At 30.4% G+C, this 17993-nt stretch overlaps 1 protein-coding gene across 4 annotated transcripts in view; it reads left to right on the plus strand.

Moving 5' to 3' along the window:
- The window catches only part of LOC113520702 (uncharacterized), a 131327-nt gene that overhangs the window by 105684 nt on the left and 7650 nt on the right, over positions 1-17993 (plus strand). For 2 of the 4 annotated variants that reach the window (XM_052896755.1, XM_026906112.3), the window contains exons 11-22: positions 1935-2084; positions 3042-3133; positions 3295-3460; positions 3822-3965; positions 4323-4449; positions 5107-5233; positions 7827-7927; positions 11494-11576; positions 13748-13902; positions 16865-17008; positions 17362-17491; positions 17770-17864. In XM_052896755.1, coding sequence (XP_052752715.1) covers positions 1935-2084; positions 3042-3133; positions 3295-3460; positions 3822-3965; positions 4323-4449; positions 5107-5233; positions 7827-7927; positions 11494-11576; positions 13748-13902; positions 16865-17008; positions 17362-17491; positions 17770-17864 — 1514 coding nt within the window. The remainder of the gene's footprint in view (positions 1-1934; positions 2085-3041; positions 3134-3294; positions 3461-3821; positions 3966-4322; positions 4450-5106; positions 5234-7826; positions 7928-11493; positions 11577-13747; positions 13903-16864; positions 17009-17361; positions 17492-17769; positions 17865-17993) is intronic. The other 2 variants (XM_031911619.2, XM_026906120.3) reach the window with 2 other exon arrangements.

The raw sequence follows: 17993 nt of genomic DNA on the forward strand, positions 1-17993 counted from the left end.
TGTCAAAAAAAAATTAAAAAAGACTTTATTTATGTGTCTTTTTATGTTATTATTGTTTCCGATGAAGGATTTTTTATTAAGTTATATAGATTATTTATAACCTAAGAATGAGCACCTCTTTTTTAACAATATTTAATACTAGCGATACGGGCTGGCTTTGTGCGGGTACATAGAATTTTGAAAATAATGTATAGTCTATATTACTTGCTGATAATGTAGCTTTCTACAGGTGAAAGAATTTCTAAAATCGGTTATACTTAACCGATTTTAGAAATTCTTTCACCTTTTTTAAATTTATCCGTTACAAACAAACGATCAGTACAGAAAAGACGATTGTACTATAAATCCTATTAATATTAATTATCCTATTAATATGTCTATAGGCGACGGTTATCACTTTCCATCAGGCGGACCGTTAGCTTGTTTGTCATTCTAAGTTGCATAAAGAAAAGAAAATACGCGATTTTATTAATATTCTAAATACGACACTTTATAAGAATAGACAAATGGAAGGATATTTGTTAGTCTTTAACGCAAAAATTACTAAACAGATTTGCATGGAATTAGGTATTCGAGTAAATTATATCATAACCATAGAATACTTTATAAACTGATGTACGCAGGCAAAGCCGCGGAATACAGCTAGTGAATTAAATACTAGTGAATAAAAATATAAAAATGCATTGTTAACACATATTTAAATTCATGATCGGGACTTAACGCGACGCGAGTATCTACATACCTGATTTTATAGCTGATATCGAAATGGATTGCACCACATCATATCCTGGCAAGACAAAAGTGAATGTCTTTTTCTGGCAGCCCGCGTACTTTCTTCGCCCATTCTCACATTATTTATTTATTTAATGTATTTATTGCTTGTCATACAGATAAATAAATAAACTCAGTTTGAGGGTTTCGAATAATAGTCGACCTTCGATCTATTTATTTACACGTAAATTAAATCGGTAATTATTACTTTAAAATATAATGCGTGCTTACGAAATGTTTTAACAATAAAATTGCAAATAATGGTAGGTGCATTATATTTATACAATTACAAACATTCGAATATTTCAATTAAGTATTACATATTATTTAAAATATTTAAATTGTACAGTTAAATTTCGACATTCACAAGCAGAATAAATTAATATTTACATTTTACATTTATCGGCTATGCATTCCTGTCGGTACAGGAATGTATGGCCGATAAATGTAATATCTTTTTTATATAAAATTGTACGAAGTTAATATTACTATAATAGTCTATAACTGCCATACACACCGCACTGACAGCATCCATACTACGTTTATATAATCTACAACGAAATGTCGGCAATAAAAATCGGGTATGCAGGTACTATTTGCCTGTAATCGTGTCGCATTAAGTTCCGATCGTGAATTTAAAATATATGCCTTCGTGCCCTGTAATTTCACTGCTATATCCCTTCAAACCATTACAGCTATGCAAGCACAACTGCTTTACAACAGAGACACAAATAAACCAGGGGTATATTTTGATCTCCAGAGTCTTTCTATCTTCGGAAGAAAAAATAAATAAATAAATAGTTATTTACCTGTAATCACGGCGTGTTAAGCCCCGATTATGAGTTTAAATAAATTCAATACTATTCAACCATTCCAAAACTCATATATGAGATAGACGCTACTTACTTTAAAAAATCAAATACAAACTACATTTGCTTTCAAATCAGTATTTACAAATTGAATTTCCATGATGATAAAATGAATGGGAGACCGCTCAATGTTAACTTTCAAATTATTTTATTTGACGAGTCGACGACATTTGCTAAAGTATTTATATACAAGGGTAACCAAGAGCATAATGTGCATAAAATGTTCCCATTAATTACATTAGTTTTTTTTATTTAATTTCAGTACAAGAATAAAAAAATAAGTATCTGTTTCAGGATTTCAAAGACGAAGATATGGATAAATACTTCCGCCAGTACGCACAGTTAAATCTAAAGGCTCCGATGGTTAACTGTCTGCCAAGTCACAGCAGAACTCTGATCCACCAAGGCGATCTTCGTTTCAAGGACAACATTAATCCCAAAGAGGCAAGCCTTGCATACAACGGGGTTAATAAAGCCACTAAAAAATGTTGCTTCGAATTATTAATAAACACGTCATTTATAATAAAATAAAATACGTGTTTTAACTAATTTAACAATCATGTTTTAGTGGCAAAATATCATTATATTATTATTCATTCGCTCGCGTATTCTGGGGTTCGGATGCATCCGATAAATTTATTTCTAATAAAACAGCAATTTGTAAAAGTGGACCAGACGGGTACTTCAAATATTTTCTGTTATCATTTCCTCGGTCGGATCCTATTTGCTATGCAACATTTGATCATTTTATAGCAGTCGGTAACTGCCGTCCAATTATTTTTCTGATTTATACACTGTTACACAGTTCTTAGGAAAATATAAGGAAGGGTATCATTTTAAATCAACAGTTCGTTTTTAGCTTATCTTCTTATTGCGTGATTTTTCAACCATAAAATTCTGAATCTGTTCTATTTCCTCTACGTAATGTTTTTAATAAACTATAGATTAGAGTAATATTTAGGTATATAAAATAAAATTATATCATTAGCAACCTTTTAAAATATTTTTCCCAATGAAACATGGGTCGTAAATGTCAAATAAATGTTGAAAGTTCTATAGTTTAATAGATGCTTAATGTTTTTTTTTTATAGCCCATGTCACATTGAGAAAAATTTTCTATTTCGCTGGTAGAACACTCTTTAAAAGGATACTAATGATTTCAATTTCAGTTTATATATAAGACATATACATAACAAAATACATCGATTATTAAATACATTACACAAATTGCTGTTATATATTTGAAAATATCATGCAATTAAATGCGAATGTCTCAACTAAATATTGCGATTGTAATAATGACAAATATTGCGATAATTGCAAATAATTACGTACACATTACTGTTGTAGATATTTATTTAATTTATTATTGTGCACATAAAACAGTATCTTTTATTACAGATCGAAGTTCGCGTCGTTCTTCTAACTGATATGCTGTTGGTCTGCAAAAAACAATTATCCAAGAACAGCGCATACCCATTCAAGCTAATTAGGTAATTTTCAAAACAAAAACATAACTTAGATACAATTACAATACTTTAAACTTTATCTCAGTTTTACAGCATTTCGAATGCGTTTTGCGAATGTTTTGTTTCCTTACCTAGCAAAGCTTTGCTTTTGCTTTGCTTAGGCCTTAGAAAGATACTGTTTGTAGGCCTAAATATATGGTGGACAAGTTGCTGCACTTCCCAAAATGTAATCGGAACAGCAAGGAGATATCTGCATTGATATTTGTAATGCTTGATGATGTCGGCTCTGCAACACATGCGTTTTCTCTTTCCGAGACCAACAAAGATCCTAATTCTCAAGGAGGACTCAAGGTAATAAAAACACGTATAAATATTTCATTATTGGTGTATCTATCTATATATAATAATTGTAGTTTTCTATGATTATTTCCTTCATTCACATTAAAAGCAAATTTTACTTCTTTGGACTAAAATTAAAATTGCATCTATTTTACGGTACGTTTAATTTTATAAGCAATAACCTTACTAATATCTGTATTTCAAATAAAATGGAACGTTAATGTCAAGCCATTTACCAAGATGCAATTTTGTTTTTAATAAAAGGGTATAAGAGATTCTTTTGTGAAAAGCACTTTACTAAGCTGGGTGAAATATAAATTATTTGTTTTTTGAATTTATTGAAAGAAAAATAACTCTTATTTTTTCTTAATAGCTGTGGGAACAGAAAGTGAAAGAAGCTAAGTTGACTTATGAACTTGGCGTATGGTTTGCCAAGAACCCCTCGCGTGATCTTTCTGAAGTAGAAATGGACTCGTCATCGGATTATGGTGCCAGCGGCGCCAACGGCACTAAACCGGTAAATGATGTTTTTCACATCACCCTAATATCATCACAAATTTTAAGCGAAATACAAAATCTGCTTCTCAACTCATTTGTACTCTTTTGTAGTTGTTGCATTCAATTTTTTGAATGCAACAACTACAAAAGAGTACAAATTTTTGTTAAGATTTTTTTCTTTTCAGATCAGAAACTGCAAATAAAACGTGATATCAATTTATAGACGTACGATTCCAAATTTAAAATAAAAATATTCACAAAATATCAATTGAGATCGCTATTTTTTGTGCAACAGATAATACTTTCATAAATACTAATCAATCTTATATCGAATTCCAAAAAAAATTTCATAATGTGTATATTTACATGTTGACAGAGTTCGGACGACGTGAACATTGAAAGAGAAGCTCGCGAGCGTGTTGCTGCAATGTTACACCGCAGCATGGGCGCATCAACCGACTATGATTTCTCACAAGCTTCAATGACCACAGACTCTTTTGATGGTACGTAGAATTTTTTCCTTCGATTTTTTCCTCTTAGATACTTATTTATTATTTTATTATCCTATGCAATGAAGGAAAATAAGACTACATTGAATATTTTTGAAAGATTTTATTTGATAAGTATCAAAAACAACGACATTTTGAAATTATTATTTTGTCGCTCTATGCCATATACGCATATCATTACATGAAAACAACTAAGGCTATTTTATTATATTCTTCTTTATTATTACATTAATAACAGTTTGTACTACGATTGAGTCAATCTCAGGTCTAAACGGCTTGAGATCTTTATTATGTGTCCGTATTTATAACCCATATAAAGCGGTGATCATAATTATTCTGATGGTTCTTTAAACAAACCTTGCCGTGGACCATGACTAGATTAAAAATTACGGAAGAAAAATAATGAGTAATGTCCGATTTACAGTACACACTTATTATTTATTAACAAAAAAATACATGGCTATTATAAAAGACCAATAATACCATCTTAAAACATTAAAATAAACATCTTGTATGCAATTTTTTGCAATAGTTAGACACTGTTTAAAAGACAACTACTAATTTAAAACCATCAGTCAATCATCAGAGTAAAAAAAATAGCTTCCAAGCTATTTACAGTTGCATTCCTATGGTATAACAATATTAACCCAGGAGAGGCATCAGGCACTAGCGCCGGGGCGAGGTCTGGCGCTCACAGTCTGCGCCACCCGATGCACCGCAACTCCACCGGCGGCAGCTCACGCAATTCGAGGCTGTCCAGTTTCCATCAGTCCACCAGGTAAGTGTTCTATCACATCTGAAATACACAACAACTTGGAAGTGTTAAATTAACATAAAGTGTATTTATTATACATGTATAACGGTAATTTAACAAAGAAACATAAAATTCTAAGTACATAAAATTTCCGTTACATATAGACAAATTATTATATATATTTATATTATATATATTTAAAACAAAATATAAAAATTATAAAACATAAAGTTATTAATATCTGAAGTTGGTAATAGAAACTAAATAAGCAACCTTTTTTACGAGATAACGTGAACGTTTTCCCCTAAGAAATATTAATGAATAAACACAAAAAAAAAATCTGCCTTATATTTAACACAGTACAGTGAGCAGCAAAACTACTAAATTTTTTATTACATTTTAACGCACATTACATTGGAAAATAATCTTCACTGGTAAAACCTCAAAGTCTTTACTAAAGGGAAACTTTTTACATAAGTCGTCTGCTTAGGTGCCTCTATCTCATTCGTGTTTTTGCCGGGAAACAGTTGTGCTTGAATAGCTGTGTTTCGGTTTGAAGGTTAGCAATGAAATTACAAGGTACAGAGGCATAACATCTTAGTCCTTAGGAATGGCAACGCATGAAGGGTATTATGGACGACACAAATACTTTATTATGTTTATGTTACTGTTCATGTCTACAAGCGACGGTTTATACTTTCCATCAAATAGGCCGTCATAAGTTGCATAAAAAACACTTCCATTAATAAAATGCTAATACTCTGTATTTGTGTAGAAGTGCCGAGATAGAGACAAAGGCACCACCGTCTAAAGCTAGGGCCACCTTCAAAAAATCTTCCGCCATTGACCATCATCAACAAAAGATATACTAATCTTACATATTTCTATCATTCAACAACAATATGCGAGTTATAGGGTTTCAATCTGAAACATAAAACAACCTGTTACAAACTTTGACACAAAAGGAGACATTTCCATATAATGAATACACCTTATTCTATAATAAGGCTACATTTTAGGTATTAACACCAGGAAATACCATTTACTAATACATATAAATATACTCGTATGTACCTGCTTATTATAACTAAAAAGTTTTTATTTTCATTAGTTTCTTTTTATAGTATTTAATAAATACGTATTAAAATTAATTATTAATAAATAACTTTAACAGTATTGAAACTTTACTAATCATTTACGGCGTTGTTACTAATAACAGGTTTTAATATAGAATTAATTTATGGTTAGGGGAAAACGAATAAAAAAAAGAAAGATTTCGATTTGGACACACAATTCGAAATATGTGCCTAACAATGCAATTATAAATCAATTTAGTCAATGGCATAATCTGTGCTAACTGTATAAATTGTAGATATTTAATATTATATGTATACCCGTGAGGTACTTGTAATCTTGAATTCAAATCTTCAAGTCAAAAATTCATATAATACTTAATATTGCTTTATAATACTCTCGTGTCCATTCGTGTATATCAACTAAAAAATATTTATTTATTGACAAGTATGAGAATAGGGTATAATTTAAATATCTCTCTTATTTTTTTATTTCTTTTATTTTGGCACAATCAATCAATTACCTATGTAAAAATCTACAACAAATGTTGAAACATATTTAATACAATAATAAAAGTTTATGATGTTGGCATATGTACCATACACATAGATACAGAAGCAAAAAAACTCCTACTAACGCAATATACTGATAACAAATTATTTGAATTTTCTTATATAATTATCAAAGAACAATAACAATAATCACAATATTTCTTTTTTAAATCCATTAGTTTTGGATATTATATTGCATATTACTTACCTACCACCTTTATAACCGATTAACTTTCTACTGTTGAATATGAATCTCTTCATAAAATGAAGCTGTTATCTCCCTAAACAGATGATCTGGAATAGAGTTTCAAGCTTTTCTCTTTTTGCACTAGTATATTATGCATCGTTCCCTAAGGCTCCGGTTATCTTTGCAATGGAAAGGAGTGGTCACACATTGTATTCTTATTCCATCAATACAATTGCTCTTTCAAGCGTCAACACAGACCTTGCTTCTAAAAAGAAACATAACAAAAGTCATAGGATATAGTGGATTGGATTACTCAGGAAGCACAATAAGTATATTATTTATCAGTAATGTCCACTATTTATATGTATCATAATATTAGTCGTTAACTATCTAACGATGAACATAGGCCTCTCACATAAAGGAGTAGTTACCACGCTTGGCAAGAGAGTTGGCAACAACAGTTAACGTTTGATTATATTATAAGAAGGCCACTACTGCTCATCCCAAAACATTAAGTTCCATTAATCGCCTCTTATGACACCTACAGAAAAGAAAGCGGTGGCCCATTCTATGCCGGAACCACGCGGCATTTATATACGAGTATATAGACAATGATCACTGCTTTCCTAAAAAATATTACAATTATCTTTTTAAAAAAAAAAAGATTATCCTCTTTTTCGCTCATTCCATATTAGTAATATAAAAAACATCGCTCCTTTCCAGCTACGATCCTTTCCCCATCAGTAAGTAGGTATTTATTAAAATTTTCGTTGTAAGTCTAATTAAGTATAACTGATTACCCCAGCGCGGCTTCCCACGACGAGCCGCAGGCCGGGCCCAGCAAACATAATTACAGAGCCGGTAGCTCCGTGGAACACCTCATACCACCTTTCAATCCTGAAGATGGTGAGTAATTTCATTTCATGTTCATGTACTTAACCGTATCTTACTAATAATATTTAAACTGTAGTAGACGATATCTATACATTGGTAACATTAAATAAAAATATATGGCGGGTCTTAATAAGCCAAATTTTGAGAATTTGTATTGCTCTATCTGTATGTTTGTCCAAAGTCACGCAAAAACAAGTACACAAAATTGAATTAGATTTTCATAGTTGTATTCCTGAAGTTCTAAATTTAAAATATAACGTATGTTTTATCTCGATATAATACACCATCTAAAAGTAGTAACCTACTGCCATATTTAACGAAGTTACAAGGAAAAGATAAAATGGATAAAAAGTTAAAAGATTAATAAAAGCTTAATCATTCGTTAATATAACACATGTATGCATCGAGTGACAAAAATATTGAAATGTCCACTAACTTACTACATATGGAATTAATTATATTGGAAGTTTAGATAAATAAATAAAAAGAAAATTATACCATATTTTTTATTCCTAAATTCTCCTTCGACTACACTTCGTCCAGTTTATAAACCAAATTAAAAACGCAAATTGGTAGTTTTAATTTAATTCTCTTTTTTAATTACAAGCCATGAAAAACTTAACTTGAGAGCAAATGACGAAACATTGTAGAAATCCCTGCTATTAGAAGTTTTATTAGACATTCTACATTTTTTATGAATAAGATGCGTTTTGTTATATTAATATAGTATAATTTTTTTAGAAACTTTCTCTCTTTTCTTTTGCATTCGTATTATCAATTTAACTAGAGTTTATATGCCATTATCAAATTATAAGCTTACATAAAAGTTAGCGTCTGTTAATTATTAGATGCAACATAATCATTATATACAAGCTTTTACAAGCGATTTCGTCTACGTAACCAGCATATGTTTACTGACCGGGATAAAAAGTAGATTATATCCTTCTTTATCCCATACAAACAAACTCACTTTTACATTTATAATATTAGAAAGGATTGAGAGATTTATAAAAAAAAATTAAACGTCTACGAAGGAAGAAAAAAAATTCTTAGAATGAAGTTCTTAATTTCTCTGAATTTGTTTTTCAGAGTAGATACAATAACTTTGCCATTTTTGATACGTAAACCCTATCGATTGCAAAAAGAAATCACAATTCTTTGAATAAAGTTAACACGGCAGGTGTTGGTTTCATTTTATTTTTCTATCGGTTGTTTCTCTTTGTGGCGTAAAAAACTGCTTGCTAACACACGAAGCGAAATCTATAAGTAAACATACAATATTTATAATGTAGAGTATATACGAAATAAATCAGTGCAGAGTATTTACGACACATCTCGTCATTTATCGGTGGGTTTTCGATTAAAGTCGTTTTTTTATAGAGCAATACATTTATAATATAGCAACCGAACCTATTTTGAAAATTGTACCTGTTGTTAAATTTCTTACCCCATTATGCGGTCAGTTATTCAGGCGGCGATGACGGCTAAGAAGAAGGCGTCCCTTCTATTCACGTTACCTTACGGATTGTGAAGGATTTTCTTTCCCGGTTATTATATAGGTTAACTCGCGTTTCATCATGACGAGGAACATTTTACATTGAATTTTTATAACAAATTTTACTTAACATAATCAAGTTAAAATAACCAACCAGCAGATGATTTAAAAATATTATTTATCTATATTTTTCAAGGAAGATAGAATTGTTATAGGAACTTATTATTAATATTGATTATTTTGTCTTTAAATGTAACTTGACTGGCTTTTTAGAATAAAACATCTGCATTAAATGTCTTTGGTATTCGGTTATATTATATTTATTTGGCACTTATATGTATAACGTATACACACAGCAATGAAAATAGTATTATATTAAAAATATTTCAATTTATGATGCGGATTATCATGTCTACAAGTATATTTACCTTCGCAAAGAGTAAATTTTTGTTCCACAAAGAAAAACAGCGAATTTAATTGTAACAAAATAAAATGATATACCAACACGTGAATAAACCCAATAAATCGCAAAACAAAATGTGAAAATTGCTTCAGAATTTACGACTTAAAGCCGTGCCAAAAATAGCGACAAATTGGAAATATTCTTTTTTTGGAAATTGCTTAATATGCGTTTAATATTAAAATATAATAAATATGGCATACTACGATTTAAGAAGTATATTAAACTATTAAGTGTAAATATAATAACATGCTAATATATCATGTATGATAAAAATTAATCTGACTATTTAATAATATTTATTAAATAACACTTATTTAAGAAGTACATACTTCTTTTCAAAAAGTACAAATAATTAATTCTATACCCATAAATAACTCACATCATTATTTTTACTTTTTAATTTCTCATTCGAACCTCCGTCGAATGCAATCTATTCAGACATCATAGCTCTATTTCTCAGCTCATATTATAAAAAATTACTTTGTGTACAAACCATAGAAAAGTGGCTAAAAAACTTGCCTATACAATTACGTATCATGGATGTGACAGCATATTTTCGCGTGCTCTGTGTATTTGTATTATACAAGATAGCTACGTCCCGTATTGTTTTGTCTCATGTTTTGTCTCTATACGATAACAAAAATATATTTACTTGTTTAGCCAAGCTCCTGAATTTTATAATAGCAATAGTTCATTTAAATAAACAAAATAATTATTTAGATATAACAGGTTCATTGAGAGCACCCAATTAAGCTTAAATAGGTACTCGTGCTTTAACTGACCAAACATAAAGCTTATCTTTATAGCTTTTGCATCACTAGAATAGTTATAAAACGATATTAAAATATACAAAAAAAAAATCTCATTCTAACAAAGCTAGCTGCAGAATCAGCATTTCTATTGTTTCTTTTTATTAATAAAAAATAAAACGAGCCATTATTGCTGTACAGTACTTTATTGTAGTAAATCAAAATAAAATATCATTATAGTACTGTTCAATTATCTTGTATTTAAATTATAACTAATTATTAATTTATAATCATACAGATATACTAAATTAATTGCCAATAGATTGGAATATAAATTATATTAAATCATAAATCTAAATATAAAAAGTAACTAAGGATAATATAAGTATAAATATATGAAATTAAAACAAAAAATTGAATAAACTTATATGATAGCCATCCAACATATACAACGATGTCTTTGAACTTCAGCAGTGTGCGTAGGGTGACTTATTACTAACAGACGGGCTTTGTTTTTATACTTGGCATATTTATTAAATATTATCGAAATCGAAAGACAGATAAAAACATTAGACAATACATACATAGGTCAATGAGTTTAACCTATAGGTTACTTACGAGTACTTGCTTAATACAAAAATCTTTCTACTCATCTATTTGTTATTTTATGTCATTGTTTACTAAATATGCCACGTCTAGTTGGTATACCGTGTTGGATATGCAGACGATTCAAAGGTATGGTAATTTACCATATTATAACTTTTTCAATATCTTTGGTTAGATATAAGTATCTATATGCCTGTTTACAAGAAAGTTTCTCTAAATATACTTAAATATTGAAAGTTTTATTAAAATATAATTTTGTTTACAGCTGTAACTTCGATCACTGTGAATGTGGTGAGCGAGAGTGAATCGGAAACTGTGGTCCCCGCACAACCAGCGCCGCAACCAGGGGTAATTACGAAACCAATGGTCTATTTCAATAGAATGTAATGAAAATAAAACAAACGAATAATTCACCTCACCTTGTTGATGATTAATCGGATGAATGTTATCGATTTGTTACTAATTTCATATAGATATAGTTTCTCTAATAATTTCAAGAATAGATAGATAGATACTTTTTATTGTTTCCTCCAAAAGAATACATGTTTTCTTTTCAATTCAATTCTATTGAAACAGACTATACTAATTTCCAAATTTAAATTTATAATAATTATTAATTATTATCAATTTAAATTTGGAAATTCAGATTTTTTCTAAGTACCGTAATAGTACAAAGGAGCCCTCGTGGTGAATAATAATATATTTTATTTAAGTTAATTACGAGCATTTTAGAATATTCATATTTTTTATGATTCTACTGCCAGTGCAACTTTGTCCGTCCATCCATCTGTATATTATCTCAATAATTACTATCGACGCCGCTAATGTCCTTTAGGGTTATAATCACAGTACATATTTTTATATATACTATGTTGTAATAATCTTCTCCTTCCGGGATGTTAGGATGGTCGTTTTTTAATCACATTTAAACAAGTAAGTAGATTTAAATAAAAACTAGCTCGCAAAATGAATCAGTATTTTATCCATATTTATCTTTATAATAAAAGGCACGAGCCTACTGCGCCATAGACGTCAACAATTTATATATATTTCTATTAACTTTTCCAAACCCTTTCAATAGCTCCGTGTAATCACTTGACTTGTTATTTAATTTTTAATTTTACTAAAAAACTATATATTTTCTTCCACTATCCTTCATTTCCTGGTTTGTTGTACCTTATTACGTAAGAAAAAAAAAGCCATCATCAAAATAATCATCAAATATGGAAATTAATACATTTTATTTAAAAAAATATACAAATTGCTATAAGTATTAACATAATATACATACGAATATATAGATACAAGATTTTGTAATGAATGCTAATGGAATGGTAACTCTGCACACATTAACGACGTACGCTGACGAGGCACCAATTAGTCCATTGTGATGAATACACGTGGAATTTAGCACGATCATTTCCATGGGGGGCGACGGAGCGATCGACTTAACAGAGTATATTGGTAGCAATGGACTAGTAATCCAAATTAGTAACAATCCCTTTTCATTCATACATGATATTATCTTTATCATAATCTTAATCATAATTTAATCTTATCTATTAGAATTATCTATATCCATACTTACAGCCGTTAATTAAATTTACATAATTAATATCAAATCTTAACTTAGTCTCTTTCTCTATATCTTGACACATTTACACATTTACAAATTTTAAAGTTGGTAATCGATGTTTAAAAAATCATTGTTGGAATGCGACAAAGGCACGCAAGTATTGTTGTATGTACTTTGATTACTATAATAGCATAGTACGAACTTATCCCTAAAAGCAAGGAGATACATTTAAATAGGTGTCCATAATTGTTGAAAATTATAATTATGTATCTATTATCGCTAAATACGTAATAGTCGTAAATATCTAAAATAAAAAAATAATATTAATAAAGAAAACTGTTTGCACACATTTACAACAAGATAAAAGTAAAATAAATAATTGAAACATTCTTATTCTCGTAGAATTAGCCATCATTTTTAAGAGGGTCCTTCGTTCTTATGTTAACACGATACTTAACCTTGTTGCAAGCTTGAGCATTTGTGTTTTATTACATAATAAGAATTTATTCTCCGGATTTATATATTCGACAATACTTTACCACGTCTATATTGCCGTGAGGCGATTAAATGTCTCTATACCATAAATGCGTAATAAAAAGAAAGAACTAATGGCCATCAATATAACGTTCAATGCCGAATAAACTGACATTGTATTATTTATGGCGTCGCTTTATTGAAAACGTATAGAATAAATAATATAAAACTAAATTTTTTCTACCCAACCCCTCTAGACACGTGGTCAACGAATCTATTAATGTAATATAATATCACTGGCGCGTGCATGCAATACGAGTACAATGAGACAGCAACGTCCAGTATCTTATTCTTTCTTAAGCATATTCTCAATAAAATGTGTTTAGGTACCGAGTTAATTTTACCACTTATCTAGACAATACCACTTAATAACTATATGTCGATAAACGATATTTATTTCTATTATCAGCCTTCCAAGCCCCCGTCGCCGAATAAGCTGACTCTACGCAGCTCGAGCTCCAGCCACAACACTCTGAGGGTGCAGCCGCAGAACAGCGCCATGGCATTGGTGCACAGCCTGCCGGACCTCACTATAGATCCATCGCCACCGAGGCCCGTGCACCCGTACGTTTTCGTTATATATTTGTTTAAACTTCAAAAAAGGGGGTTCTCGATGTTACTCTATTTAGGAATTTGAAGTTTGAGTAACGATGGATGTATTGAAATTAGGATAATGTGACGAAAGAATTTTCATTACATATTCAAATCTATTGTTAAATATGGAAGGGTATAAGAATCAACAACTTACAAGTGATGAGAAATTGATTCGAAGACCACCTTATGTCGTATCTTTACTTTATATAATTGTAAACTAATTTTTCAATCGAAACAAATTAGTAACTTCCCTCGTATTCTTAAATATATTCAATAACAAATTGTACAATATAGAAAAACTTTGCAGGTATTTTATGATTCAACCCCGGCAGCTAGAAAACACAAAAATCAAATATCATTGCCCTCTGAAGCCATTTATTCCCGTCCTGACGGTCTAACCCTTGTGCAAATCGACGCCGATCAACATATGAATCGTTTTCTATAAGCCCTTTTAAAATGCTAACCCTTCAGTCAGCAATTCTAATCAATATTACCTACCAATGCAAAAAGTTAATCGATACTTAATGACGGTAACCGACATGTGAAAGGGTTTATAGGTTCATTTTCCAGCCTTATATTTTTAGTATTTTCTAAGCAACATAAATTGGAAAAATATGCTGACAGACACGCGAACTAGATATACATTACAGAATACTGTCAGTTCAGACTCCAGATAATTGAAAAGAGATTATTTATTTAAATTTAAATTAAAATATTACATGATACAACATACTTAAGCACTATATAAGCACAATATAATACAGATATCGTCATAACTTTTATGGTAACATACAAAAATACAACACGCTTGATAATAAGCGTTCTCTATTTATTGAGGTATAGGTATGGTAGGTTTGCAACACCAATGCTGTTACGAGTGTGGTACCGAATATGAACAAATCTCACAATGTTTTTTAAAAATCCTATGCATATAATAATAATGGTGTAATTATTACAATAGGACTTAATAAAAATGTAACCAAACGAATAATTAACCCGACTATAATGCAGCCTGCTGATGGGCGATAGCAGTACAAACAAAAAATCGATTATTTGCTTAAAAATTTTCATTTGTTACTAATTTCATTAAGAGAGTGGTTCTTAAATAATTTCAACAAAACTTGCAATAACCTGTAGTGAAACAAACTATAGCAAATATTACTTAGTTTATAAAAACAATCTCTATAAAGCAAATTCTGTACCCACTTACTATGGTGTTAGGTCATAATTCAAAATTCAAAATTCAAAATTCAAAAATCATTTATTCATGTAGGACATTTTAGCCGCTTATGAACGTCAAATTTTTACATTATAATTTTATTTTTTTTCCTACCGTCCAGTTCGGTATATAGATCCAATTGAGAAGAACTGGCAAGAAACTCAATTGAATTACTTTTTTTTTAAAGCCAGTTTATTTACAATGTATATTTATATAGGTGTCTATGTCTAACATTAAATGAAAATTCAGTGCATGAACAACTATTGCCATGCACACTCGTCATTCAAGTAATCGTTTAGTGAGTAATAGGCTTTGCTCAGTAAATATGATTTAACAGATGTTTTGAATTTATTTAAGGGTAATTCCAACATATCCTTTGGTATCTTATTGTAAATTTTTATACCTATTCCCATAAAAGACCTATTAACTTTTTCTAAACGATACTTGGGGACAGCAAGTTTGTCTTTAAATCTAGTATTAATATTATGAATATTGCTGTTTTTTGGAAATAAGTCAAGATTTTTATGAACATATAGGATATTTGAATATATAAATTGAGAAGCAACGGTGAGAATATTTGCCTCTTTGAATTTCTCTCTTAATGAGTCACGACTCTTCATACAGTAGATCGCTCGAACGGCACGTTTTTGTAATATGAATATATTCTTAATATCTGCCGCTTTTCCCCATAGTAATATTCCATAAGAGAGTAAACTATGAAAATAACTAAAATAGACTAATCTAGCAGTATCAGTATCAGTGTACTGTCTAACTTTACGCACGGCAAAAGCTGCTGAACTTAGTTTCGCTGCAAGGCTTTGAATTTGTGCACCCCATTGTGTTTTATTATCTAGTGTGATTCCTAGAAAGACAGTAGATTCTATAAATTCGAGAGATTCGTCATTTAATTTAATATTGCAATTAGTATTAAAACTTTTAGACAGAGAGAAATTAACACATTTTGTTTTTTTAGCGTTTAACATAAGATTGTTAGTTGTAAATGTAAATGTAATAATATAATTCAATGAACTGCGTACTTTATACTTGACATAGTATAATACTCCCATTTTAGACCACTATTAAATTTATGATGATTAAAATCGCTATGTTCCTTTGCGAAGAATAATCTCAAATTATTTGTCATACTCGTATTCTGTTTCGATGTTTCCTCCCACAAACGCTCAGGTAAATGATCTCCTTGTTGAGGTTTTTCTAAGAGACTACAGCATGGGATTTTTTCAAAAAAGATGTAAAGAGATTTATTCTAGGTAAGTAACGCGCGCGTTATAACCCTAGTGTTGTAGGCCCTCATAAGTTACGATAACCTTTTAGCATCAGTTGGGCCGATTGCTTGATTACCATCTCAGTAGTATAAAACAAATTCAAAAATTCAAAATTCAAAAATCATTTATTCATGTAGGACATTTTAGCCGCTTATGAACGTCAAATTTTTACATTATAATTTTATTTTTTTCCCTACCGTCCAGTTCGGTATATAGATCCAATTGAGAAGAACTGAACAAAAAACTCATAGTAATAAAACAAAAAAAAAATATTTCATAATTACATATAAACTAGTTTCTAATATGTTTGACAAAATACAGGCATGCCAAGTATTGTATTCAACACAATGAGATCAGTTGACAATTGTCTTTAACTATCCTATTAGGAATTATTAAAAATCCATAAGTAACCTGACGAATGTATACATAGGCCCAACACACAGTCGGCATCTGAGAAACTGTACCAATCGCATCAGGAGTTGCTGCAACGCAATCGCTTGTCTGCATCGCAACATCACCAATACCTGAGCCCGGACCATCGCGGCACCAGTTACCCACCACCAAGTCCAACCAGGTATTTTTTTTAAATGAAAACAGAATGGTAACCCTGTCTACGCTCGTGACCTATGGTGGTGGATATACAATGAGGGATAATGTATAGGAATGAAATTAGGTCAATTAGCCCACCGTAATGAATACATCAGGAAATATCCACGATTTTTCTACAGAAGTCCACTTGAGCTCGTCTTTATATAATGGAACTATATTCACAATTAAAATAAAAATAAATTTGACCCATATTTTTGACAAAAATTGTTTAAATTCATAAATACTTGCCTAGGTATATTATTAACTTTCAGATTATTTTCTTTACCTTTTTAGAAATCGGGATCATCATTGTCACTTCTAATTTCTTTTTCATTACAGGGCATCATTAAAGCGCGGATTGGCATTTTCGTATTCATTCAAGAACCCACCGCTCTCTAAGATGGGACACGTCAACAGTCAGTCACAATTGCAGGCCGAAGCTGGCCCCTCTACCAGTCAACAAGCAAAAGTAAACTCCATGTTCTTACCTAGTAAAACATTATTCAAATTTAAAATAAAAAGAAACAATGTTATTGAAAGGTCAACTTATAAAAAAAAATACAGATTTCACATCCCGATTAAAAAAAAAAACAAGGCTTAGGCTATTTTAGTTAAACATACGTTAGTGCATTGGCATACATTATCTACCTATTATTGATAATAAAAAATTAAGTTCACAAACTAAATACTTATTATTAACCAATAGTACTATTTCTTATACTTTGCTATTAACCTGTGTTTGTATAGGCACAGAATGAAAAGGCGTCAACAAGTGCCCCAGTAGCAGGTCCAAGTTCAAGCAATGATAAAGGAGATAAGAAGTCAAAACATGTTAGCAGCAGGTGAAAAACGCAGTGATTCCTTTGATTGTTTCCCTATCTAGACATGACAGTTGATATTTAGATTAATAACTATTTTTATTATGGTTTTGGGCGTCTAACAAGCTTTTTACAATTCATATTTGTTGATCG

The sequence above is a fragment of the Galleria mellonella genome, unplaced genomic scaffold (genome assembly GCF_026898425.1).
Source record: "Galleria mellonella isolate WM207_F2 unplaced genomic scaffold, CSIRO_AGI_GalMel_v1 utg33, whole genome shotgun sequence".
In the NCBI taxonomy this organism is placed as follows: Eukaryota; Metazoa; Arthropoda; class Insecta; order Lepidoptera; family Pyralidae; genus Galleria; species Galleria mellonella.